The sequence below is a fragment of the Solanum lycopersicum genome, chromosome 9, assembly GCF_036512215.1.
Source record: "Solanum lycopersicum chromosome 9, SLM_r2.1".
NCBI classification, from domain to species: Eukaryota; Viridiplantae; Streptophyta; class Magnoliopsida; order Solanales; family Solanaceae; genus Solanum; species Solanum lycopersicum.
This window is the reverse complement of record NC_090808.1, coordinates 66,083,860-66,109,291: the sequence shown is the minus strand read 5'-3', so window position 1 is coordinate 66,109,291 and position 25,432 is coordinate 66,083,860. Positions and strand designations below refer to the sequence as shown.

At 33.6% G+C, this 25,432-nt stretch overlaps 4 protein-coding genes and 1 long non-coding RNA gene across 5 annotated transcripts; 1 reads left to right on the top strand and 4 right to left on the bottom strand.

Annotated features, from left to right (window-relative positions):
* Positions 1-749: 749 nt before the first annotated feature.
* Positions 750-9,593, bottom strand: LOC101261160 (pyruvate kinase isozyme A, chloroplastic). Its single transcript, XM_004247570.5, has 6 exons — positions 8,650-9,593; positions 6,649-6,739; positions 6,322-6,515; positions 4,726-4,847; positions 4,124-4,602; positions 750-1,462 (listed from the first exon to the last, which is right to left on the bottom strand). The coding sequence occupies exons 1-6, from the start codon at positions 9,241-9,243 to the stop codon at positions 1,161-1,163; spliced, it is 1,782 nt and encodes a 593-aa protein (XP_004247618.1). The 5' UTR covers positions 9,244-9,593; the 3' UTR covers positions 750-1,160.
* Positions 2,226-3,062, top strand: LOC104649379 (uncharacterized). Its single transcript, XR_743321.3, has 2 exons — positions 2,226-2,353; positions 2,736-3,062. It is a non-coding gene; the product is annotated as an uncharacterized lncRNA (long non-coding RNA).
* A 2,818-nt stretch (positions 9,594-12,411) lies between the features above and the next one.
* LOC101257303 (pre-mRNA-splicing factor CWC22-like) lies at positions 12,412-13,520 on the bottom strand. The gene is made up of 2 exons (XM_069288962.1): positions 13,456-13,520; positions 12,412-13,340 (listed from the first exon to the last, which is right to left on the bottom strand). Exon 2 carries the CDS (start codon positions 13,249-13,251, stop codon positions 12,703-12,705), a length of 549 nt encoding a protein of 182 aa, XP_069145063.1. The 5' UTR covers positions 13,252-13,340; positions 13,456-13,520; the 3' UTR covers positions 12,412-12,702.
* A 729-nt stretch (positions 13,521-14,249) lies between these two features.
* LOC101260868 (protein SRC2 homolog) lies at positions 14,250-15,690 on the bottom strand. The gene has a single exon (XM_004247569.5). It carries the CDS (start codon positions 15,554-15,556, stop codon positions 14,582-14,584), a length of 975 nt encoding a protein of 324 aa, XP_004247617.1. The 5' UTR covers positions 15,557-15,690; the 3' UTR covers positions 14,250-14,581.
* A 746-nt stretch (positions 15,691-16,436) lies between these two features.
* On the bottom strand, positions 16,437-22,276 carry LOC101260574 (guanine nucleotide-binding protein subunit gamma 1). The gene is made up of 4 exons (XM_010328395.4): positions 21,530-22,276; positions 17,135-17,187; positions 16,881-16,925; positions 16,437-16,802 (listed from the first exon to the last, which is right to left on the bottom strand). Exons 1-4 carry the CDS (start codon positions 21,644-21,646, stop codon positions 16,718-16,720), a joined length of 300 nt encoding a protein of 99 aa, XP_010326697.1. The 5' UTR covers positions 21,647-22,276; the 3' UTR covers positions 16,437-16,717.
* Positions 22,277-25,432: the final 3,156 nt, after the last annotated feature.

The window sequence follows — 25,432 nt, the reverse complement described above, 5'->3', positions numbered from 1 at the left end:
AGACACTATTAAAGAAGCTTGAATTATTAGATAAACCTCATACATGCCCCCACTTTATATTAATTAATAAGCAATAAGATGATAAACTATACTTTATAATAAATCGACTAATAGTTCATGAAAAGTACTGAAATATTTGCGTTATTAAGATATATATATTTCAGTCTGAGCATCGAGATGGTTACGTTAGCTTTTTTCAATTTTGAAAATAACATCTAAATTATCATACTTTTCACCTGACAAATATATGTTATCTTTTAGTAACACATAAACTCGAGATCGAATAATGCATGTTATCTTTCTATAGCACATGTATCAAATAACTCGAGTCGGTAATAATAATCCGAAGCCCAGCTAACGATCCAAGGGGAATCACTTGACATTTCTTATTCGAGCTAGCTTGAGCTAAGGAAATTTATTCGAAGCCCCTTCGTTGAATAATTATACTATATATTCAAAGTTTTTTTTTTTTTTATGTATATATTAAATGTTGATTCCCCCGATTTAATTTTATGAAATAGTGAAAATTCAGACTCTTCATCCTGGTAGAAACAAAAGCTTCTTTGTCATAAATATCTATTTTCATATGCACCTTCTTCACGAGAGGCCCAGTATTACATACAGAGATATTTAACCTAATTGTGAGGCTCATAATTTCGCATTGTACTGCTCTTTCTTTTGAAAAATAAAGACAGGCAATATCCTCTCAAATCAGACAATCAGAAAAACAATATTAATAGAGACAAATGTTATTAAATCCAAATCGATAGATAGTGAAAGCAAACCAATGGCAACAAACTTGTAGCAGTTGTAAGAACATAATTCATAATAATCGCGATTATTTCTAAGGGAAAGTGACACATCTAACTCAAGTAGAGGCTACATCTTCTGAGTCCTAGGAAAACAAGGGAGTACATAATCTACTCTGGTACCATGTTGCAACATATCCATGTTGACTACAAGTGCATGGCAATTCAGTAACATCAAATGTCGTATCCACCAGAAATGGGGACACACTCGGAGAAGGATGAGGCTCATTGTTGTTGTGTACTCCCTAGCAGTACCGAATTGTTGAACTTTCTAATAATTTAATATTGGCATATAATTGACGTTGCCAAAGCTCAAAGCTCAAAACTCAAGTACAGAACTAAGTTGTGCACTTATGGGACATTCATAACTTGAATGGACTGCAGCATATCAGAAACAGCGATGATGAGGTCACCTGACTTGATCATGCCCCGAGCTTTTAGTAGGGAGAAAGTTTTGTTTAGGTTGCTTTCCATATCATCAGAGTAATTCAAGCGGAAAGGCATTAGACCCCATTGCAGGTTCAGGCGTCTACGTACAGATGTTGCTGTCGTAAATGCAAATATTGGGCAATCAGGGCGACAGCGTGACAAGAGAGATGCCATGTGCCCATTCTTGGTGTAAACAAAAAGAGCATCAACTTCCAAATTGTTAGCTGCAGAAGATCACAATGGAGATAATCACTACACCAAATAGTAAGAGATTAGAAATCAAAATACCATGATTCAAATTAGGGTATGTTTTTAACAAGTACCCTTGTGAGTTATAAGCTGAGCATAAAGGACTTGTGACTTGTCCCACAGAACCGAAATGTAAGACTTCTAGAAAAAATTAGCTCTCCATATTAAAAGAAAAAAAAAATTATTTTGAGAAGCGCTTTCACTTTCAAATAACATTTGCTTCTCCTTGCTGGGAAATACGGCTTGGCTAAGTTAATTTTTCCTCCTCCTCTTCCTCATTCAGCATCTCTCTAAAAAGTTCTTTCATGAAGATGAACATTCAAAAGCAAATTCCATTTTGTAACCAAATAGTATAAAGACCTTGTTCATTATTTAAGAACATCAATTATTTAGATGATCAGTAATCATATTGCTATTACTAAGGCTCAGTTTATTTCTTAGAAAAAGCATAAGACCCTTTGGGTTTATGTTAAGTCTCTCTTATTTCTTAGAAAAAGCATAAGACCAAGTTCTCTAGCCTCCTGTCTTGATATTGACATATCAATGTCAGGCACTCTATGGATGACATGCACATATGGTACATGCCCCCCTCAAAGTAGATTGAAGAACATGCTTAAACTGTGTAAGACTCCTATATTACTTGGGAAGAAGCTATATCCTTACTGCATTTGACCAATATCAAAAGACAAACAGTCAACATGACTTCTATAAACTAAATTAAGGTACAACAAATGTTTAGATAGACATCCTCTTGGAAGAATTTATATCCTTGTTATATTTGACATTTTAACAGGCAACAAAAGGCGCACACAGCCAAATGACTTGATCATAAGGTGTATAAAGAGTCTTTACCTAGAAGATCCAAGGTATACTCTCCCTCCCACCTCCCACCCCCAGTTCCAATTGTCCACACTCATTTATCACTTATGTTCTCATCATAGAAGCAAATAGATAACTGCATATAGCAAAGATGCATAGCATGTGTGTGATAGCTAATAGAGCTACTCTCTATGAGACGATAGAAATAATGTGCGAGTCTTTTTTCCTTCTGAACATTTTAAGGCATCTAGATCTGAACCATTTGTAGAATTTACATGAATAAACTGACTAGTTATGATATCCCAAAAATTAGCAGTCTAATGGTTACTTGAATAACTCAAGAAACTGTTCTTGCACATTTTCCATCTGCAGTTAAAATCTTCTGTAGTTCCTTTGTTGACTAAAAATTATCAAATGATCTACTTTCAGTTGCTTGTAGCTGAGAATTGAGCTAACTTATGGCAGATAACAAAACACCTGTTGCCGTCATCCTAAAAGAGCAACTAGAAGTTGACGCAAGAACACAACAAGGGTAGAAGCGCAGTTACATGCATACACCAAGAGTAGCATGTTATGACATATAAGTTACTATTGCAGAATATGACAATTTGCAAAAGCTTAAAAATGTGCAGAACTCATCAAAAAGGGAATGGAATTTCCAGCTTGCACTTCAATTCATTTGAAACTGTACATATAATATATGTGAAGGTCTTATAAAAGACAACATAAAAATGTTTATTCCCTTTTGAAGGCTTACTCAAAATGGCTACTTATCTTTAATGCATTATCGATATTGCATGAACATCCGTTCATCAGAAAACTACCACTATAATTTACGTGCCACATAAGAGAAGAATTGAACTAGCCATCTCAGTCTCACCCTCGCAAAGCAATTCATAGTTGATCTAAGAATATAAAACACACGCATACAGATACACCAAGATAGTGTAAACATTAAAGTCAGAAATGACGAATTCAAGAAGCTTTCTCAAAATTGGGAGAGAAACTAAAGAAAACGGGAATGGGTTTTCCAGTTTTCACTTAATCGCATTTATACATGGGTCCTTCTAATCTTTATAAAAAGCATGTATAAGTCCATGTCTGTATTAAAAGCCAAAAAAAGAAGTGTGTTTACTCTATGGTTCATGCAGCCAGAAAATTCATGTTTGAAGTCATAAGGAGGTATATCAATTCTGAAATGTATCCAAATGTTACATTTTTCAGAGAAAACTTAACATGCTGCAAGGATGAGATCCATTAGTTATACACTTCTCAGCATTCCCTACATAGATGATAGAACCATAAATAGAACTTAATTGTTGTTTTATCCAGATTTAGCAATAATCATTTGATCACAGGGATATCCTGTCTCAATAAAATGCATGATATAATAGCTGTGCATCAGAACCAATAATCCTAAGATTCATGATAGCTAATCACTTTGACATGATTACGAGGATTTTACTATTCCCACTTCTAATTGTTTTTAATGTCGTAGAAAATTGAACAGATTTAACCCAGAAAAATTCCTCATAGCACACAAATTTCAGATTATTATATCTTGCTAGTAAGCTAAAAACATGCCCAGTTTCCTTAGGTTATTTACTAACTTTAGAAAATATTGGGCAAATGCTAAAAGAGCTTTAATGCAGAATGTCAAAGTTCACGATTTTACTATTTCACCATTTAATTGTCCAGTCCACACTCCACAGACCACACAACAACAATAGAAAAAAAGTAGTTTTACATCTGCAGGCTTTGAAACAAATAAAAAGCAATGAAAATCAAATCAATTAGTATTCAAGATAGAATTTTACCCATCTTGGCGGCAGAGTTGCAAATTTCTTCTGAAATACTATCAGAAAATGAAGATGCTATGGATGGCAATTCAATAACTTCGCGGCGTTTCTGTTCTCTCCACCTTCTTTCGATTCTCAAGCTAACAGTTCTTAGAACAGTCAATGCCTTCTCAGGAAATTGTCCCATGGCCGACTCACCAGAAAGCATCAAAGCATCCCCCCGTTGCCTAACTGCTTCGGAAACATCAGCAACTTCAGCTCTAGTTGGAATAGGGTATTCAATCATAGATTCCAACAACTGGGAAGCTACTATAACAGGCCTATTCAGCTGCCTGCATAGCTGAACAATCTTTTGCTGCTCTGATGGAACCTGTTCTAATGGAATTTGAGCACCAAGATCTCCTCTTGCCACCATAGCACCATCTGATGCCTGAATTATTTCTTCTAGGTTCCTCAACGAGTCAATGCTCTCTATCTTTGCAATTACAGCAATATCACTGCGCAGCACATCAAACCAGATAAATGAATAATTTGATTGCTGAGAATCAACTTCTTAAATATATTCGGAAGTAAAGGTCTGTTCTGCTAAATGCAGTTTTATTTACTAAGAAGGCTCTTACCCATCCCGGGCCCTGGCTTTAATGTAGCTCTTAAGATGCTTAATGACTTCAGCAGACTTGACAAATGATACAGCAATAAAATCTACACCCTCGGCAATCCCGAAGTCAATGTCTAGCCAATCCTGCAGCAGTGAAAAACTTGAAATAGTGACCATCTAAATATACTAAATTTCAGCAGTTAAAAAATTTAAGGGTGTGAGAACAACTGTGTGCCTGGATCCTGAAAAAATTTAGTGGAAGTCCAGGTATATCCTAATAGCTGTTGTACTAAGCTAGAATTGACTATGCATACTCTTTGTGAAACATAAATGTTGCAGGATCAACAGTTAAGTCCTTAGATCCAGGCTACAAGAGTTCTTAGTTCCCTTTAAAGTGAGAATCTGGGAATTTTAGCTGATATAAAAGGTACTGTTTGATAATGGTGGTGACTGGGCCACAACTTCGCATCTCACAACTATATCACTGGGTACCTGCTACCTCCACCTATACAGGTATACCAAGTAACTTTTGCCAACCAAAGCTTATCATTTCGTATTCTTTTTGCGACTTTGTCCTTCTTGTGACAGTTTGTCACCTATATTGTCAAGCCTCTTTTATTTGATCTTTTGCAATCTTGAATTAAGATTTGTTGATCGACATAATTATGCAATTTGTTCATATTAAGTGTGAATTAGAAATTTGTTTTTAATATGGTTCTTAATTCTGTTGATATTGGGTTTCGACCCTACTTGATTTAGGCTTCGATCCATCTTGATATTTGATGATTCTCAAAAAACACATGTGGGGGGCAAATTTGTTATTTGACAAACTTCCTTGAAATAATTTTATGAGCTCTCTTGACACTTGAGCCTTTCTATATTGATATTGATATTTGGAAATACTTCAAGATTTGGTATTTAGTTCTTTTTATGTATTATTTGTTTACTTGATTATGTTTATGCTCCATTTGAGCTACCTATAACTTAAAAGGGAATTGGAGAATGTAATGGCTTCAAGTCTAAAGTTCATGCGCCACTAAGTTTTATGCAAGAGATTTGAAGATGGCCATTTGAAGTAGACTTTTTGGAATCTTTTATGAACAGCATATCTGCATAGGAATCTATGTTTTGTACGGATTTGGGACTTGTACATGATCCGTTATATCACACTTGTATGTAATTTTGGAGGTTTGATGGATCATATAGCGATCAATTGTAACTTGAATTTGGTGATTTGTTTGGCTATTTCAGAGTGTGCAAATCCAAGTCTTCGTAATGTACTAAACTTACATTTTGATTTGTAATATATTTCTCACATGTATAAAGAAGAAAACTAATTTATCTTTTAATACTCACAAGTTTGAAATTCATGCGTAGTATTAACCTGGAGTGGTGTTTGTACTTGCTTGAATGGTAATATTATTGGTCCGAGTTATTGACCTTACTAATTTTGACAACATTAAGGGGCAATATAACTGAACAATATAAAAGGTGCAACAATAAGGCAAAAGGTTCATACCAGAACAGCTTCAACCAAAATATAGATCTCAATTTTGATTACGTAAACCAAGCTCATAAATTATTTTCAAAGAAGCTGGAAAGGAATATAGGTGCAAACCTTTGAGGAAATTGTTGGCAGCATAGCATTGCGTTCCCTTACTAATTTACCATCCCGCCAAAATGTCAGATTAGCCCGAGGTAAAAGAAGTCCAGGATCCGTGCAAAGACACTTAACATCAGGGCCAATTTTCTCAATCACTTCAAATCTCACCATTCCACCATCTACTAGAAGATCATCACCCACTTTTACATCTGCAGTGAAACAGTTAAGCCAACAAATTAATCAAAATTAACATATTTATCAAAGCGCAAGGAATGACACCGAAAGCATATTTCTTTGCAAAAATGGTCTTTTTTATTTTCTATAGCAGGCTATAGGGCAAACCTTCAGCAAAACCATCATAGTTAACAGTGATGGTGCGTTCTGGAAGCGGTGGATCAAATGCACGAACAGTGAAATTCCAAATTTCACCATCCTGTATAAAGAGAATAGTTAGATGTTATATCTTTATTCAGCATAACAGATAATGATATATATCCAGTGTTTTCCATAGACCCCCCACCCCCCAAGCAAAATTTCATAGATTATTGTTGGTGTTCAATATTTCTTTCTGATTCTACTATGCAGAAAATATCAAGCAGATTTAAATGCCAAGAACACAGTACTGCAGTAAAAACAGACAAGAAAAACAGTTTTTAGTTCAAATCTGTAGCAAGATCCAACATTTTTTCCAATCAACCACACTTCAGACTTCTGACAAATGCTCAGCCTGATTCTCGCTTACCTCTCTTCTCTATCCAAAGTAAATATTCTCGAATGCCACTAAGATTGACGTGGTTAACTTAACCTCAGCTAGAATTCAGCAACAGCCACAAGCAAACACAGAAAGGAAGGAACAAAAGAAAACTTCAAACAGAGATCATCATTGCGCAATATCTTCCTACAGAAAATGAGCACTATTTCCCCACCCAACACCCCCACTCCATCCCATCCCAGCCAAAATAAGTATCCTGATTTTAGCTTTATCCTCCCACATTAAAAGTTTTTAATTATGATCTTATACTTGACAGAACTCCAAATCTGAATTCATGTATGCTGACACCATAAAGAGACTAACAGTTATTTGTGTCACTATCTATCAGGCTATATCTACATCCCATCAAGTAATTGTAATATTTGTAAAGTTACTTTTAGTTTTGCTGATTTAGGCCAAAAACACTTATAGAGGAATCACTTCAGAGAAAACTGCTTTCCAGATTCAAATGTAGGTGATATTTTAGATGGAAGTTTCCCACTTTCAACTTAAAGCACAAACTTTCGCTGATGAAATTAATTTTATCAAAAAGACAATATACTTGCTTTCTCAAATTCTTGTACAAACACTTGAGCTCGAAAAGTATTTACTGTATAGAAGACGAAAAGTAAAAATACTTCAAAGCTATTGAAATGGTATTTCTTTTTATAAAGTAGTAGATAACTTCGGAGAAACTGCAGAACACCCAATAGGGACCTTAGTCAGTTAAGCAAATACACATAAATGAAAAGGTTGCACCTTCCAAAAGCATCCCAGTTCTACTCATACCACAACATAAACAACAACAGATTTTGTTAAATCCCATAAACAGCTACATTGGTAAACACAAATTCTCTTATGAAAATAACACGAGATTAACTCGTCCATAAAGCAGAATATGGTACTAATTTCCTGCTCACAATTTCTTAAAATGAAAAGTTGTACCAACTTCAAGCCAAATATATACCTCAGCTTGGGTGGATGAGGCGCAGCCAATCCAACTAATTCGGTATTTGGTATATTCAAAAGACAACTTCCCATTGTCAATTGGATGATAGTTTTTTTTCCAAGATTCATGTACCTAATATTTAACAAAGTGCCTAAAAGTAGTTCTGCAAAGAGCAGTAGGTGCTTAACTAAAGCTACTTTTTGAAAGTAGTACTTCAAAATAGGACTGGAAAAATTACATCAAAGCTACTGTACACTCCCAAACGAAACCTCAGTTTATTATAGCAAAAAATGCACCAAATTTCGAAAGGTTGCAACTTCCCCAAGAATCCTGTTTTTTGCTAACTGATAAATCTATATGTTTCCAAGTACCATACTCTATGGATATGGGCAGCCTATCTACCCTTCTCGAGTTCACTTAAATACTAGACTTGGATAACCAACATGATTCACACTAAGCAAATCATCCCAATTCTTGTCATACAACAACAAAGACAAGTATTAAAGAAACAAACTTTGCTAGTTCCAAGGCACTTAAGACTTAACTTATCATAAACCAAACTACAGTATAAAAGATTTAAACTTTTAATTTCATGCGATTTCGTAGAAGGGGTTGCTATACCAAATTCAAACTAAATATATACCTCAGCTTTAGCAGATGAAGCCCCGCCAAGGTCTCCCATATGAATCTCACTACCTTCAGTATCCATCATGATGGCAACAGCAAACCCTTTCTCCTCATTCAACCTCCGAACTCTCTCAATTACCATACGATGCCAATCACGTGTTCCATGACACATATTTATCCTAGCAACATTCATTCCTTCCACAGCCAAAGCCTCCAGCTGCTCAAACCCACAAGTAGCAGGACCAATCGTACAAATCAGCTTCGTCCTACGTGTACTCCTAAACCCATTCTCCTTCAGCTCCGCCTCTGTTACAGTATCCACTTCAATCGAACTCGAATCCGCTGACGATGCGACCGCATTATTACGACCATACTCCTTCGTCACACTTGATAACACCCCTCCCGAACCATTCTCCGACACTAACACCGGAGATGACTGTGACTCATCGAGATCTGACGCTGCCGACGCTTTCACAACTAAACTCCGCAACGATTTCTTCACCGGTACACGTAAACTACCGGTTGATACGAACGCCGAAGGCCTTGAGATTGTGAGAGATGCAGGCGAACGTGAAGGCGACGAAACAAAGAAGTTAATAGCGTGCGACATTGTTTTTCTCACTGGAGATTTCGCAAATTAAGGATATTTCCGGTGATCGGGTTGACGTTACGATAATTCAGCGGAAATCGTAGTCGCCGGCGGACGGCGGTGGTAGTTAACGACGGGAGCTGAGAGAGAATTGGAGTGAGCAATTTAAATAGGGAGTAAAAGGTAGGCGGAGATAGCGAGGCAGGAGAACTTTGTTATTATCGTTGAACAAACATTAACAAAGGATTTAGGAGGATCTACTAACAAAAAATAAACAAAACTAGTCCCTCATGTTTAGGTAGGTTTAAAATGGTCCAACAAATATATTTTATACCACTTTTAAGCCTCGTCGTAGAAGACGTTTGAATTTGGATAAGCATAAAATTGTATGTTAATCGGTTTAATTTTGAAGTTTATCGTTTATTGATTTACACACATGCTAAACTATTAAAGAATCATTAATATATTAACTTATCTGTTATTTGTTATTGATAATTAATCGTTATCTGTTCGATTATTGATTTATCCATTAAGATTTGATTAAAAAAATAAAACATCATACATATGAGTTGGCAGATTTTATTTTAATTAAAAGCAAACAATGTCATAATGTAAAATAACCGAGAAATTGAAAGGCACAGACAGTCAGAAATAAAAGTATGAGACTTAACTTTAAGTGAAGAATTTTATATACTAAATGGTATAAATATAATTATTTAATATACTGTCGAATTATCGATTAACTCGTTAAGAAAAAGAATCTCAAACTGTTAAGAATTGATAACCCAATAATAAAGACAAGTCAAAATCGTTATCGAAACTGCTTAATCATTAACTCATTATCAATAATTTAATTTTAAAAAATTGATTTAAATTATTGATTCCGATTAAATTTTAAACAACCTTAATCTAAATAATAAGATATGCATAAGAATCTACATGTCTACATTTAAATACACATAGGAACATTAAGTTTATCAAATTAAGTACATTTCTGGTCTTCTTTGAATATATACTCCTTTTCATTTTAATGTCTACATTTAAATACACATAGGACATTAAGTTTATCAAAATTAAGTACATTTTTGCTCTTCCTTAAATATATACTCCTTTCCATTTTAATGTATATATATATATATATATATATATATATATATATATATATATGCCCTTAATTTAACTTCAAATTATAAATTTGATCTTTAACTTTGATAATACACAAAAAGACACTCTAACTATCTAAAATTTATTTTTAAAAAAAACACTCGACGTGGATAGGTGAACCACTAAGTTGCAACCACCTAACTAAAATAAATACACCTAGATTTTAAAATAATAAAAATAAATTATAATATAAAATAAGGTGAAAAAGAAAACAAATTCATTTCTGGAATTGTTTTTACCAGCTCTTCTCCTCTTTCTCCTTAAAAAAAACTCTAATCTGAATTTCTGAAATTCATACCCTTATATTCAAATCAAAATCAAAGAAAAAATTGTTTAAGATATGTGCAGAAAATTCATAACTTGAATGATTACCTATTCTTTCTTTCTTAATTTAGTGAAGGTATCAAAGTTCAACACTTTATAAACAAGAATTGCATATTTTTGATTAAATGTTCAAGCTAAAATGGGAATAACTAGAGGAAGCTAACGTTTTTGTTGCAAAATTATTTCAGAGCAGCCCATAGATATAGGAAGTCACGGAAATCAACCAACTTATTCTTCTTTCTTAAGTTTGCAGTATCTTTGTGTTTTAAGTTGTCAAATATTTAATGAAAAAATAAAAGATGTTTGTATATTATGATTGTCATAGTAAGTAGCAAATTACAATTACGAATTTTTAGAGGCTAAGAAATAAACATAGAATGCTAAAATTTATTAAGTAAAATGGTGCACTTAAATTGTTTTGATAAATGTCTAAATGAACTTTTCAAAGATTTTTGTTAAGTTTGAATAGCAATTTGCCTAATCAAAATATAAGAAGTCTCGTAAGTGTGGATTGGAGTAGTTGATTTAGAGTCTTCGGACATAAATTGTATTCGATTTTTACAGTTATGTACTTAGCCCATCTTGCTTACAATAGATATAGGGAAAAAAAACGTCATTATAGCTTCTTCTTTTTTTACAATAACAAAAAATAATTAAATGTCACTTGTAATTTGTGCATTATTTGCAATAAATAACAAATAATGCCAGAAAAAAGGGGAAAATGTTCAAAAAAAAAATAGAAAGAGAAAAAAAGTGAAATTTCATTTTTAAAAAATCAATATATGTATATATATAGAGAGAAGAATTGATTAAGGATTTAATAGTCTTTTCAATGGTTTTTTACCGTTGGAATTCTCAAATTTTATCTCTGACGCGCCTAATTTAGGTGTATTTCACGCATTTTGCCAGGTAGAATTAGAGTGTTTTTTAATTGAAGTTTTAAATAGTAAAAGTGTCAATTTATGCACTGACAAAGTTAAAGGTCAAAATTATAATTTAAAGCCAAGTTAAGGGTCCGATTTATGTATTATATCTTCAATTTATTTGTGTGACTTTCATTTTACAGAATGTCAAAAAGTTGAAAGAACTAATATTTAATTTATTATTTTAAATTAAAAATGTGAAAATTAAATTTTAAATGTTACATTTTTTTAAACAGAGAAGAAGAAAGTAAGACAAACAAATTGAAACAAAAAGAATAATATATAATAATTTCTGAGTGCAAACCTAACAAAATCATAAGAATCTAATTTTCAATCAGAAAACATTAAAACACCAATAACATCCAATATAGTTTTACAAGTGAAATGTGCAAAGGATGGATTTTTCCATAACTATATCTTTTACCTATGTAAGATAGAGAGATAATTTTTGATGGATCCTTGAATTTTCATAACATGATATAAAATAAATATAAGAGAAAATTATGATAAAAATAGGCCAAATACATACGCAGGTGCCTAAAGTTGTTCGCGCTTTTCCCCAGGTACCTCAACTAACCAAGATTCCTATTAAATCCTTTAACCCCCTATAATTTGATCCTTTTAAATATTCTTGGCTGATGTGGAGCCAAACGTGATCTCACGTCCTTTAAGCACGTGCAGACTCTTTAAAAGCGCTGATGTGGATCTTGAACCACCCACCAACTAACTTCTTCCCCCTTTTAACCCTAATTTCTCCATTCTTCCATTTTTTCTCCTCTTTTGTTTCTCTTCATCATTATTTCTCCTATTTAGCTCATTATATTATATCTTTTTTTCATTGATTTCTTCTTAATCATCAAGTTCCAATGTAAGAATTTCACTTTTATCACTTTAAAATCTAAGAATTTCATCACTTTAATCACTTTAAAATCTAAGAATTTCACTTTAATCCACTCGAAATCACTTTAAAATCTAAGAATTTCAGCTGTAAAAGTCATTGAAAGGAAGAGATTCTTAGGGTTTTCTCGTTTAAAAACGGGTTAGAAGTGATTTGGGGGAAAATTGATTTTTAGGTTTGATGACTTAATATGTTTTTGTCATCAAACCTAAAAATGAAGCATTCCATTAAAACCAGAGGATTTTCAAGTGATTCGCCAGTTACCGGCGAAACTTCTTCTTTGGGTTTTTCAGTTTTACTACTACTTCCCTCATTCTCGGCGTTTCTCGCCGGCGATTGATTACCAGGTTTTTCTACTTCACGCGCCGCCGGACTTCTGTTTCTCACATTCCGACGTGCATCCACCGGTCCACGTTTCGCCGGAGAATTTGACCGCCGAACCCCATTTTCGCTGGGACCGCGTCGAGGTCCATTTGGGGGTCCCACATTACGCCTTTGTTGCGGCATTCCCCTCCCCTGTACTCCCCTTGACGAAGCCGGCGACCTTCTTTTCTCCGGAGACGGCGCCGATCTTCCCGTCTGAGACCGAAAACTTCTCTCTCTAACTCCATTGAGATCTCCAGTGTTTTGCCTCTTCCTATGTACTCTAATCGGTGACCTCTGTGTCACTTCCCCATCTTCCTCTCTCTTCTCCGTCGCCGTCGCCGTCGTGTGCCACATATTGATGACTTAATATGTGGCACTGACGTGTAATTGGGTTGGAGTGTATTGGTCAAAATTTCCACGTGGGGAAGGTTCATCTCACGCGCCTAATTATCAAAAATAATTTATTAAAATTTGGCTCCACATCAGCCAAGAATATTTAAAAGGATCAAATTATAGGGGGTTAAAGGATTTAATAGGAATCTTGGTTAGTTGAGGTACCTGGGGGAAAAACGCGAACAACTTTAGGGACCTGCGTATGTATTTGGCCATAAAAATATTAAAGAAAATGCTAGAGACAACCAAAGTAAAATATTAATAAAATCGAAGAATAAGATTCTACCATTGGAACATAGAAAATACTTGACTACCTACAAATTATCAACTCTAAATTTTTCATCGTCAAGCTCTCTATTCAGTCTCTTTGGGGAAATTCGATAAAAAAAACTCTCCTATTTAAAGTCATGTTTTTGATAAAATGATAATGTGTTGTGACATTTGTAATCACTTCTCTTTAATTCCTTTTTATCGTCTCAGCTCATGATCTTATTTATTCCACATGCTCACACAGTCATCGAAGCATCCTCGTTTATATTAACTTCATCTTTTGATCGCACGAATTTTTAACTAACACTATAGTCGATCCAACAACTACTCTACAAAGTTTACATTGTGCACAACACCTCAAACTACAGTTTTTAGACTCTTGAGGTCTTGCTTTCAAATCTTTAGTTGAGTTCATCGCATGTCTCATCAATTAATATCGTTTGCAAATAACAAACAATATAATATTTCTTGAATATATCATGTCAATTTATCCATCACCACCACGAAATAGTATGTATGATCGAGAAGACACTCGAAATTCTATATGTATATATATAGGATATGAATATTTCCTATAGGCGAATCCTTTACCCATGGTACGAATCCTTGCGCGTTAGTGTATAGATATGAGAAGCACACTTTCAATAATTTAGATATGAAACTCAAATGAAAAAATTAATGTAAGTGTGTTTTTGACTCTTCAAGTTTGGCTTTATAGATAAATGCATCCATGATATTACGAGTTAGGTTAAAAACGATATAATAATCTATCCAAACAATACATTCATCGAACATACCACGCTACATCATGAAACAACCAGATAGAAGTAGAATTACATATATCAGTCTACCAGTAGAATCCTTCATAGAAGAAACTCAAAAACAGCTGAACTGACATAATTCATCATATCATTAAGAGGAGGAATCCATTGAAAATGAACGAGCTTTATATATACAAAATACAGCGCAAGATTGATTACCCATTAGTATAGAGAACTTCATCCAGTGAGAAGCATCAGCATCAATATTCACTGTAATTGCTGTAATCATCTCTGGTTGCTATGTTGTTTTCAACTCTCTCTGCAATCTTGGCTTCTTCATACTTCAATCCTTCCCCTAATGTCAATCCTCCCAATGTACCAGCCACTGCTCCAACCGCCAATCCGGTGCCTAACCCCGTCCCCATTTTCCCACTACGCTTCTGATCATAAGGAGGGTAATAATCAACAGGGGCGCTTGGCCTCGAGCCCAAACTGTTATAGCTAGATTGCCGCTCAACAAATGGTCGTGGAGGAGGGGGAGGTTGAGAGTAATACCCAGGGAAGTAACTAGAGTAAGGATCAGCGAATCCACTGTAAGGAAAAGAATGTTGCTGCGGAGGAGGAGGTGGTGGTGATGGAGAAGCAGGTGGCGGCGGTGCAACTACAGGCGACGGAGGAGGATGAGGGTGTGAGGGGTATGGGGAAGAAGGAAATGCTCTGTAGGAAGGGGGAGGAGGAGGGGGGGCAGTAGAGTAATAATAACTACAAGGAGGGGGTATTTGGTAATCGAGGGGTGGAGATAATTCACGAATAGCAAGCTTGAGTCGGATCTTACCATGAGGCCGACCGGAAGGTCGCCGGAGCTCAAAAGTTCTGATTTTGTTGAAATCGTCGACGTTAACCAGTTCCTTCAACGGAACCCTAAGTGTACCGACTAAAGGTTTGGGAGTTTCCGAAGGTTTTGAATGGAAGACCTCAAGAGTAAGAACAGCATCGTGAGGAGGAGATTGAGATTGGGGAAGATGGAGGACGAATCGTTCGTTCCAAACGGGTCGGGTATTGCCGGAATCATCAGCTTGTGTGGCGCGTCGTTGATCCGGGTCGACCCAAAAGATAACATAGGGCTTGAGATCGCCGTGATGCCAATTGACATTTTTCAGATGCTTGGCGGAGACGATGGTGATTTCGAGATCGTAGGTTTTCTGTGGAGGACGAGAAGAAGAACCAGTTGCCATTTCTGATTTTTGGGGAATGGAAGAAATGGAGAAGGTGTCTTATATGGGTCGGATAAAAGTGGATTTTGTGGTATACCAACTTTAAATTTTTCTAAAATCTAAAGAGCTAATTATTTAGATATATTTTGATTTATAATATCATGAATTTTATCGGATATATGTTTACATACATACATTTTGAAATACAAATAGTCAAAATTAGGTATACTTTATATTCTAGATACACAGTAAGTGGATTTGTATCCTTTTGTTCAAGATACATATGAATCACACGAGATACGAACAGATACATATATCTATTTATGTAAATCACACGAAATACAAACAGGTACATATACCTATTTAGTGTGTATCCTAGTTACGATGATTCACATATATCTTGAATACATAGACGAATCTCGCTTAATTACTTCATGTTTTCGCTCATCTCTCTCCCTATTTTAATGTATTTATCTGCTAGCAAAAATACATGTATCTAGGTGTATCCTTCTGAATATATGATAGAAAACTCTTAATTAGTCATAAAATACATAATTATTTGAAAATATATTTAAATTTGGCAGTATAGATGTACGTCTAGTAGTTTTTCCAAAATTTTGTTACTTTCTTCCGTCTCAAAATAAGTGTTGTATTGGCTCATGTTTGTGGAGATGATTTGCCAATCTTGTTCTTGTTAGGAATCAATTTGATAAAAAATATACAGCCACGAGCTCTCTCTTGCACAATTACTTATTTAGCTCCAAATCAAACAACTATGCCTCGGTCTCGAATAGATTGAGATTGGCTATATGAATCCTCGATATTTTATTTATGTTCAACTCATGTCAAGCTCCAAAATAAACGTTGAAACAAATAACATACAGTGGTTCTTGATTGAAGGTTTAGCAACTGAGACAGGTATTATGAATCATTTCTAACCACAACAAATACTTTACTTGTCATTATGATGTTACAATAGAAATTAGAAAATGTCATCTGCACAATGCTGAGTGACCTAGCAATAAAGATTAGAAATCTTGAATTTCAACTCTTGAGGAATACTTTTAAAAAAAAAATGTTCATTTTCTGCACATAAGACCTCTGTATAAGGCAACAAACTGTGAATACAAACACTTCAACTTCCTCTCCAATCAGTAGAACTTCCAAAATCAGATGACAAATTCACAATATCCAGCATCTGCAACCTGATGCGTCTTGTGCTCCTTCAAACCATCGATCCCAAGAAGGATTTGTTGGACCGTGTGTTCTGGTGGAGGAAATATCATAAAATTTAGCGAAATATGACACTCATAAGACGCTGCGATAAATGAAGGGTAATGCTTACATTGGTAGTAATGGATCTGGCCTTGTTTCCACATTACTTAGCATCCTAAGCCCATGTAAGAGAATCAAGTTAGATAACCATAACATGCACTGAACAGAAAGTAAGTCATCTAGCCAATGCTTTTGTGCAGATCATGTTACAAAAAGGGGCCTTGGGGCATGCACGATCGGCTCCATACCCAGAGAAGGAGTGGGATGATCTACTGTCTCAAAGCTTTACAGATATCAAGTTAAATATATTATGCTTGTACTTACTCCTTGCAAGCAGCTGATGCCTTTTCCATTTTGTCAAGCAATTCAAGTTCTTCCTGCACATGTTACATCATCAGCAATTTTGTAGTATGTATTGTCGGTTATCTACAGAAGAAGGCTTAATAAACAAATAAAAATTTGCCCAAAGGCTTTGATCAGTGACAAGAGCCCAATTTATGGGTTGGGCGCACATCATGGCTTAGATTCCTACCACAAACAAAAGTCGGGTACTTGAGAGGAGAATGGTAAATGAGTGGATCCATTATCCACCAAGTTTTGAACTGTAGGCCACTAGCCCTCATGGATTTGTTGGTTATTATAAGTAAAACAAAACAAGTAACAATCAGCAAGAAATAGATACTGTATCATGTCTGATGTTGGAACATGAAAAACAACTGAGACCAACCACTCCTAGCCTTAAACCCTTGCGAAGAAGATTGAGGCAATGCCACCAGATATGGCACGACATGTGGAAGATAACTGTCCAAATAACGGAAAGCACAGCAGCTGTCAAATTAAGGTAAGGGCTCAAAGAAGGAAGGGAGACCCTGGGAAAGAAACACAACATCAAAAGGAGTCGAAGGATATTCCATTAATGTATAAGGTCCATATTTACAGTATCCTGTTGGACTTTGTGCAACTAAAATTTGTTCAAGGATTCTAGAGCATAAGAGCTTTGCTATCATATAGAAGAAAAAAGAAGCACAACTCTTAACCCGGATCACATCCGTAGCACATATCTTTTTTGTTTTCCTTTTTAATAATTCAGGATTATTTAATGTTACACCACATTGGTCTCAGATGTATCATGCACATATTAATACAACACATGTCAAGCCCCCCAAAATGTCTTAGCCTATCATCTATACAGGTTGACACACTATCACCAAGTATTAGCTCAACTAAAATTGCCAACACTGGACGAACAGATAGAAGTATTCACTATTTTTTATTAACCACATTGGAGATACTCAAGCAAAGCCTAATGGTTGCACGAATCACATTTGCGTTGGTGCACAAACATTCATAGAAACAACAAGAAGTAGAGGGAGAAACAATCAGGAAGAGTATTGAGTTCCACGTAGTACATATCTAAGTTAACAGAAAGATTCTTGTAATTTTCTACCTGCAACTCACATATGTAATATTTAGGTTACTGAGCAATCAGAATATATCAACTGATCAACCCTGCTTTACACAACTCAAGTCTTATATACAGTGAAAAATCCAGTGACTGAGATGTTCAATCTGCATTGCGTGCTTCCTCATTAAAGTTCTAGAATCCTTAGAGAGCCCAAAAATGATTATTTTTAGATCTAATCAGGTCATATGGAACTGATAATTCCTAAATGGAAGGCCTTTTCTTACCAATTCGAATCAGCTTGTATACTACACATTTATGTCTGTGTGGAAAGAACATTTTACAGATCATCTAAGTTCGATATGGCAGTGTGTGATGGGAAATAACATATCTACTGGACAAGAGTACATAATTTAAATAGAGAAAGATTTGATTCTCCATTAGCAAAGGGGGTTCATAAGATATACCACAAAGCTCATGCCATTTCTAGTTCTCTATTAGGTGATAAATTAAGCAGTATATATGACAGACTTATCACTATAAATGAGCTTCCTTTCACAGATATGAGTCAGGAGAAACTCGGGAAAAAATATGTTCTGAATAATCACATGCATATGTAGAGAAATTGCAAATATAGTAAATGTGCTTTTTAAATGATATGTTTGACAAAAAAGTTGCCATTTTCAAAAAAATGATATGTTTTGACACTAATAAAGTGTTTTCATGAAGAAGATTCATAATTCATTTAGGCAAGACTTTCAGTAGCCATTATTTTGTGGCTTCACATATTAGGAGTGTTATTTGAACTTTTGCAGCTAGAAGTCAAGGAAAAAACATCCTTCTCTCTCTCCTAGAAACTCCTTTACATGAAGTTTACTGTAAGAAGTAAGAACTCTTTTCTCAGGTTGCTTTGCATGAACCGGAACTCTTGAACTGGTTGAAGTCCTTTGAAGCAACTCTAACCAATAAAGAAGTTCTTGATCAGAGGATAGAACATTTTAGAATTCGAAAACCAAACAAGCACGAGGTGTTGTATTTCTCTCAACATGTTCTATTTCCCAAGTTTGATGTGTAAGATCACAGGGACGTAAAATTAATTTAAGCAACTATGAACTAAGACTAGGTCAAATATTCATAAAGGTAACACCTTACAGCTCACAAAAACATCAGCGTAAGCTCACATTTTATTTTTTATAGTGGTGGTATCCTGGACAGATTGTGCGCACATCAACACACACAACCCCCCTCCTCAGCACATTGGCAGACATATTAGATACCTACACCTCCAACCATGCTAAAAGAGATGTAATTTGATAAGATTGGGTCAATTTCTAGAGAAAAAGTTTCGAAAGTCAATATATATGAATCACATCGAAATGCTACTTGTGAGTGATAATTAATCACTCTACGAACTAATATTTATGAGCATTACCAGACATTTAAGTTCAAATTATTACTCTATCTTACTCATTCTTATGACGTCTAATCATGATTGATACCATTCTGTTTTTGTACAGCTTTCACAATTTTCAAGAATTCAAATTGATAAAGTGGTTTAAATTTTAAACTTTGATGTAATGTTTTTCTATTAAATTCATGTTTTCTCCAGAAGCAGTAATATAGTTGCAAGTCAAAATTAACATCTTATTTACAATGTTCAATCAAGTCTTTCCATATAAAAAAGGACGAAGCCTGAAGGAGTAAAATATTCTAGACCTTTCTCAGAGATAATGAAATGATTAAAGGAGTGAAGCTACAAACTCATGTCAAGAAGCAAAAGTCAAAAAACAAAGATTCTAATTGCACAGTTAGAGAAGATTCTAGTATCTGTCTCCTTCCATATATAATCCGATGACCATGAAAATTTGTCTGCTTTAGAAATCCTCACAGCTAGATACCCCCAACCACCACAAAATCTTCAAATATTTGCATTTATATCTCGGAATCTCCTCCACATGTATTCCAGGGGTGACGAAGAAGAAGATTCCACTGTGTAGCTAGGTAAAAAAATTCCTTTTTATGGATATATAGTACATATTGACTCCCCTTAACTTCTTCGTAGGTCTACTCCTTTAGAATTTTGACTCCAGATATATTAAAAATCCTAGCTCCACCACTGTTTCCCATAATAAACAACAAAATTCACAATCAGGAAAAGCCAAAATAACAGAACAGCTTATTTTGTTTTCTGGCAGTGAAGCAACTCAGTTTAATTACTTTGATTGGTTTGTGGTCCGATGATACTTTTCCTACTCCAGGTTTCTATTTTCCTTGTACCACCCCACCCCCCTGCCCTACCGTCTCTTTCTTCCTCCCACTCCAACATCAAATAAGTAAGGACTTCCAGTGTTCAACTAACAACTCCATAATGGACTGAAACAATGTTCACTATATTCTTCTGATTTCAGATGTTTATAAAAAGGGGATACCTGTTAATGCCTCATCAGGTACAATATCAACAGTCTTTTTTATATATAGTTGCAAATCAAGCCTTCAAAAACTTTTAAGCAACACAAATAGAAAGGCATTTCAAACAATAACATGTAATATTGTGCAGTCTGTGCAGCAGTTTTTTAGATGGCCAGAATTCATGGTTGAAGTTCGATACTGGTTTCCAATGAAACATCAGTGAGCCCTAAATGTCCTATTTTCAACAGGTTTATAGGCTCTCGGTAAAAACTCCATGCCAAGTCCAAAACATATTCAAATAATTATTATTCGAACTCTCAAAAACAATAAGATTTCACTTCAAAACTCAAATGAACTCTCCCTACTACATCGAAAATGAAATGAAAGGGGACATACACCCTCACACTTCCACGACTCAAGAACTTTAATCAGATATGTAACATGAAATAGCTCATTTTTCTATGACAAGGGACTTCACAGCCACTACTCCTTGGGTGACCACAGGGTAAACCTCACAACAGCTCGGAAACCACACAGGAGAGGTAAACCACACTATGAAAGTGTGTGCTAGAAGATGAAATAGCTCATTGGTACATTAACTCAACCAAAAAGGTGAATAAGCCCCTCTTTTCAGAATTGAAAGTAAAGAAAAGCTCTTTTTTTTCAGTTAATGGTCAATCCATTTCACATATTACCAAACACATATAACGATAAATCCCTTTTTTTTAACATCATTCATTACTCCTATCTGCACTGTGTACCAATACAACACAACACCCCCTTTGAAGAAAGATTCAAACTTTTCCTCATACATATCAAATTCACAACAACCATATTCAGCAAACCAGAAAAAACAGACAATTTTTAAGCAACAAAACAAAAAAGTTAATAAGAGACATCAGAAGAACCTCTAAAAAACGAGTTTCCTGCTCAAGTCTCTTCAATTCAGCAGATATCCGATGCTTCCCTCTAGTATCAGCTGCTGCCACAACCGATCTCACCTGTTCTGAGCTCTCTGATTGCATTTCTCACAATTAATCAAAACCCAAATACCTATAGAATCAGAAAAGTTCAAAAACCAAAAAAAGGAAAGAACTTCATTTTATACGAAAAAACAAATCCCCAAAGAATCAAAATCGTGCAAGTGAAGCCAGAGATTCTGTAACTATTCAAAGACTAAAAACAAAAAACCCCATTTGGAAAAAGAATCAAGAGAACACTCAATTTTCATTAAAAAACAAAAAAAAATTGAGATTCTGGAACTGTTCAAGAAACCAGAAAAAGGGTTTTAGCAGTTTCTGCAGAACAAGAAATGGACAATCGAAGAGACAATGCAGAAAGTGGGGGTAGTAGAAGTGGGGTGGGGGGTTTACTTTTGTTTTGTTGTTCTACAAAGTGAATTGAAATGTTCCAAGGGATAGGCAAAACAGAAAGAACAAAGAAGAAAGATGAAACCAAAAAAGAAGAAAAAAAAAACAAAAAGGAAAGTTGGCTTTTTTGGTTTTTAAATTATTTTTTCTTTTTTGAATAATGAGAAAGTTGGTAATCTTTTTTCACTTATTTTACTTTACAAAAATATTCTTCCTTTTTTTGTCTCTTTTTTCTTTTTGCTTGTGTTTGGGTTATTGTGGTTTGAAAGTAGCTGTTTGTGACGTGAAATCAGAATTTTAATTTTATAAATAGTATTATTATACCGTTAAATTCTATATTTAGTATACTTCTTAAAAAGAAAAATGAGCTAACAGTTGAATTTATAGTTCAAACTCCAATTTTAAAATACTAAGAGGATTGAACAGGATAAGGGAAGTCTTTCGCAAAATTAGAGTTTAAATTTTTTGAACTTTAATTTTTTATAAGGAATAATGCATAAGTATGCCCTTATATATTATTTAGTGTACTCTTTATTATAAATTATATCATTTGAATAAAGATAATTGAATTCCGTATTTGAGTTTTTAACTCCACTTCAAATGAGTGTCAAGAAGGTTAAAGGGAAGAACCCACTGTTGAGTTCAACTACTGAGCACTTGGAAGTTGAAACACTGATTTGTCACCCTCAACAGTAAGCTACAATATAAATCAATATCAGTACCATCTATATTGATTTATATAGGAGAGAAATTATAATTTATATATATACAAAAAAGTTTATTTATCCTAATTTAGGTAATATTATTTAATTAATTATGAGATTTAAATAATTTATTGATTAAATCATTGGTTTACAACAAATCATTTTTTTTTACGTTACATTTCAAATAAAAGATCATTAATCTTATCTTGCTTGTAAACGATAAAAATAAAGAAAAGATAAATTAGGAAAGGAAATAACTTAACTTTGTATTTGTAGTATAATATAAAATTTAGATATTTATATAATTGGAAATTATCTCACTAAAAATACAAAGTGATTCAAGTTAATATTACAAAGGAAATAAGCGTTCAATAAAAATGTATACATGAATGACAATGATGGATGTTATTAGAGGTACGATGAGTTAAAAAATGTTAGATGAAAATGAATCGACAGAACATGAAATATTTAAATTCATACGGTATGCTAACCTAAGTTTTTGTTTTTTTTTAATTGTTGAATTTAATTATTTTAAATTCATCTAACTTCTTTATTCATATTTTTTTTCAAACTTTTTTTGAAATTTTTTTTTAAAACCAAATGACTAATAGGAATTAACTTAACATACAGTGCTAAGGTAATATAGTGTGAGACTTTGCACTGTAATATACTTTTAATTTTTTTTTCAAATTTCACTTAATGAAAAATTATTAAATAGATTATATATCGCTATTAATTTAAGTTATCTTCAATTAAGATAAAAGAAGCTCCCAAAGCTGGCAGAGAGGAGCACATGGGATTTATTTTCTGTGGGAGGAAAATAATTTATTTTTTTCCATTTTTAGTGAAGACAAGTTTTTTTCTGCTTTTTTTTTTTGGTATAAATAAATTACCTCCAGAATATTTTCTTGCCCATATTTGATATTTATCACGTGTACACGTTTACATTCAACAATTCTATTAGCGTAAAGAGGAAAAGAAACAAATAAATAATAATGCGATCATATTTGAAATCTTTTTCAAAATTTATCAGAATTCGTAAATTTAAGTCTTATAATAAATCTAAGTATCTAATCGAAACTCTGTTCAACACATTAATTCGAAATGACCTATAATGAAAAAATTAGGTAACTTTCTTTAATTTTTTAATATTTTTTAGTTAAATCAGTTGAACACTTTAATAACAAAATATTTTATAGTAAATGTTTCATGTTTTTTATAGCATGTGCCTGTTATTTTTTGGAGCTGATGAAAGTTTTTTTGCTTTCTGCATTTTTATTAGTAAAAAAGAAACTCTTCGATCAAAAAGGCATTCTAGTACGAAGACTGATCACTACTTAAGTCGCCGTTGATCACCAAAGAAATTTTTGTTTTGTATGATTAATTAATAATATTAAAAAGGGGGACTTAGGGGAAAAAATATGATAATAGATATTAGCTGGCTAGCTCCCAATTTTTAATTTATTTCTACACAGAATGTCAACAACCTTGAAATTAACATTCGAAATATTTAGGGAGTTGTGATCCATCTCAGTCCATATAATTAAGTGATTAAATATAATCAAATTGTAATGAATGCCAGATCATTTTGAGTTGGTGTTGAATTCATTTCTTATAGATTATAATTATAATGTAATGTAATTATAATATAAGCCTATGGAATTTATTGCTAACAAGAATAATTACTTCACTGTCACGCTAACCACACCATATTAATAAACTAGATCAACTTTTTAAGTTTGATTTTTTTGATGTTGTATGATTATTTTATATATTTTTTTACTTGTAACTAAGTATAATGTATTCGCATGAAGTTGCAAAGGAGTGAGGAACGTTAGTGGTAAGATGTCTTGAATTTGAGTTTTGGAAGTATATGATTTAAATTCAATCAAAATTTCAATGTAAATTTTTGATACCATGTGAAAAATCAAAACAAAATGTTTGAAGCTTGTTGATGCTTGCTAAACTTTTTTTAAAAAAAAATTAAAATTGACTATATTTTAAATGATGTTGTGCACAATTACTTGGTCTATTTAAATCGTAGTTAAAATTTCTTAATTTTTGTAAGCTTATTCTCTTTAAATTAACTTTAGGTGTCTGAATTTGAAGTTCAGATATAAACATAACACCTTTGAAATTTGACTTGTCAATGCTTAACTTCAGACAATTTAGAAATTTGTGAACTCATATATTTTTGTATGAAGTTCAAACCTATATAATTGAACTTTACAGTGATATCTCATCTCTCTGAAAAATAGTTTAAATAGTCAATCGTTTCATCTCTTATAATGTTCAAACTTTTGTAATAACACCTATATGATTATTTTTGACCTACTCACGAATTATCTATCTAACTTCATCACTAGTCCATCGTTATTTCGCTTGTAACTAACAGAATTCTTCTGCTGAATAGAATTTGTGAAAATTTTTGTTTTTCAGCTATAAAATTTATCTGTCGCTATTTTCCATTCTTTTTAGGAAAAATTAGTAAAGTAGTCATAATTTCTAATTTAATTAGTAAAAACATCTACATTTTAAAATATTTAGTCAAAATGTCAAAATGTCAATATTTTAAAAATAATTTGTAAATACTATTATTTGTCTTTCCTTTATTTTAAAAATAATTTGTAAATACTATTATTTGTCTTTCCTTTTATTTCTCAAAACAGTCCTACATTAAATATAGGGCAACTTTCACATATATAGTAAACAAAAAATTCATATTTGTATGCTATAG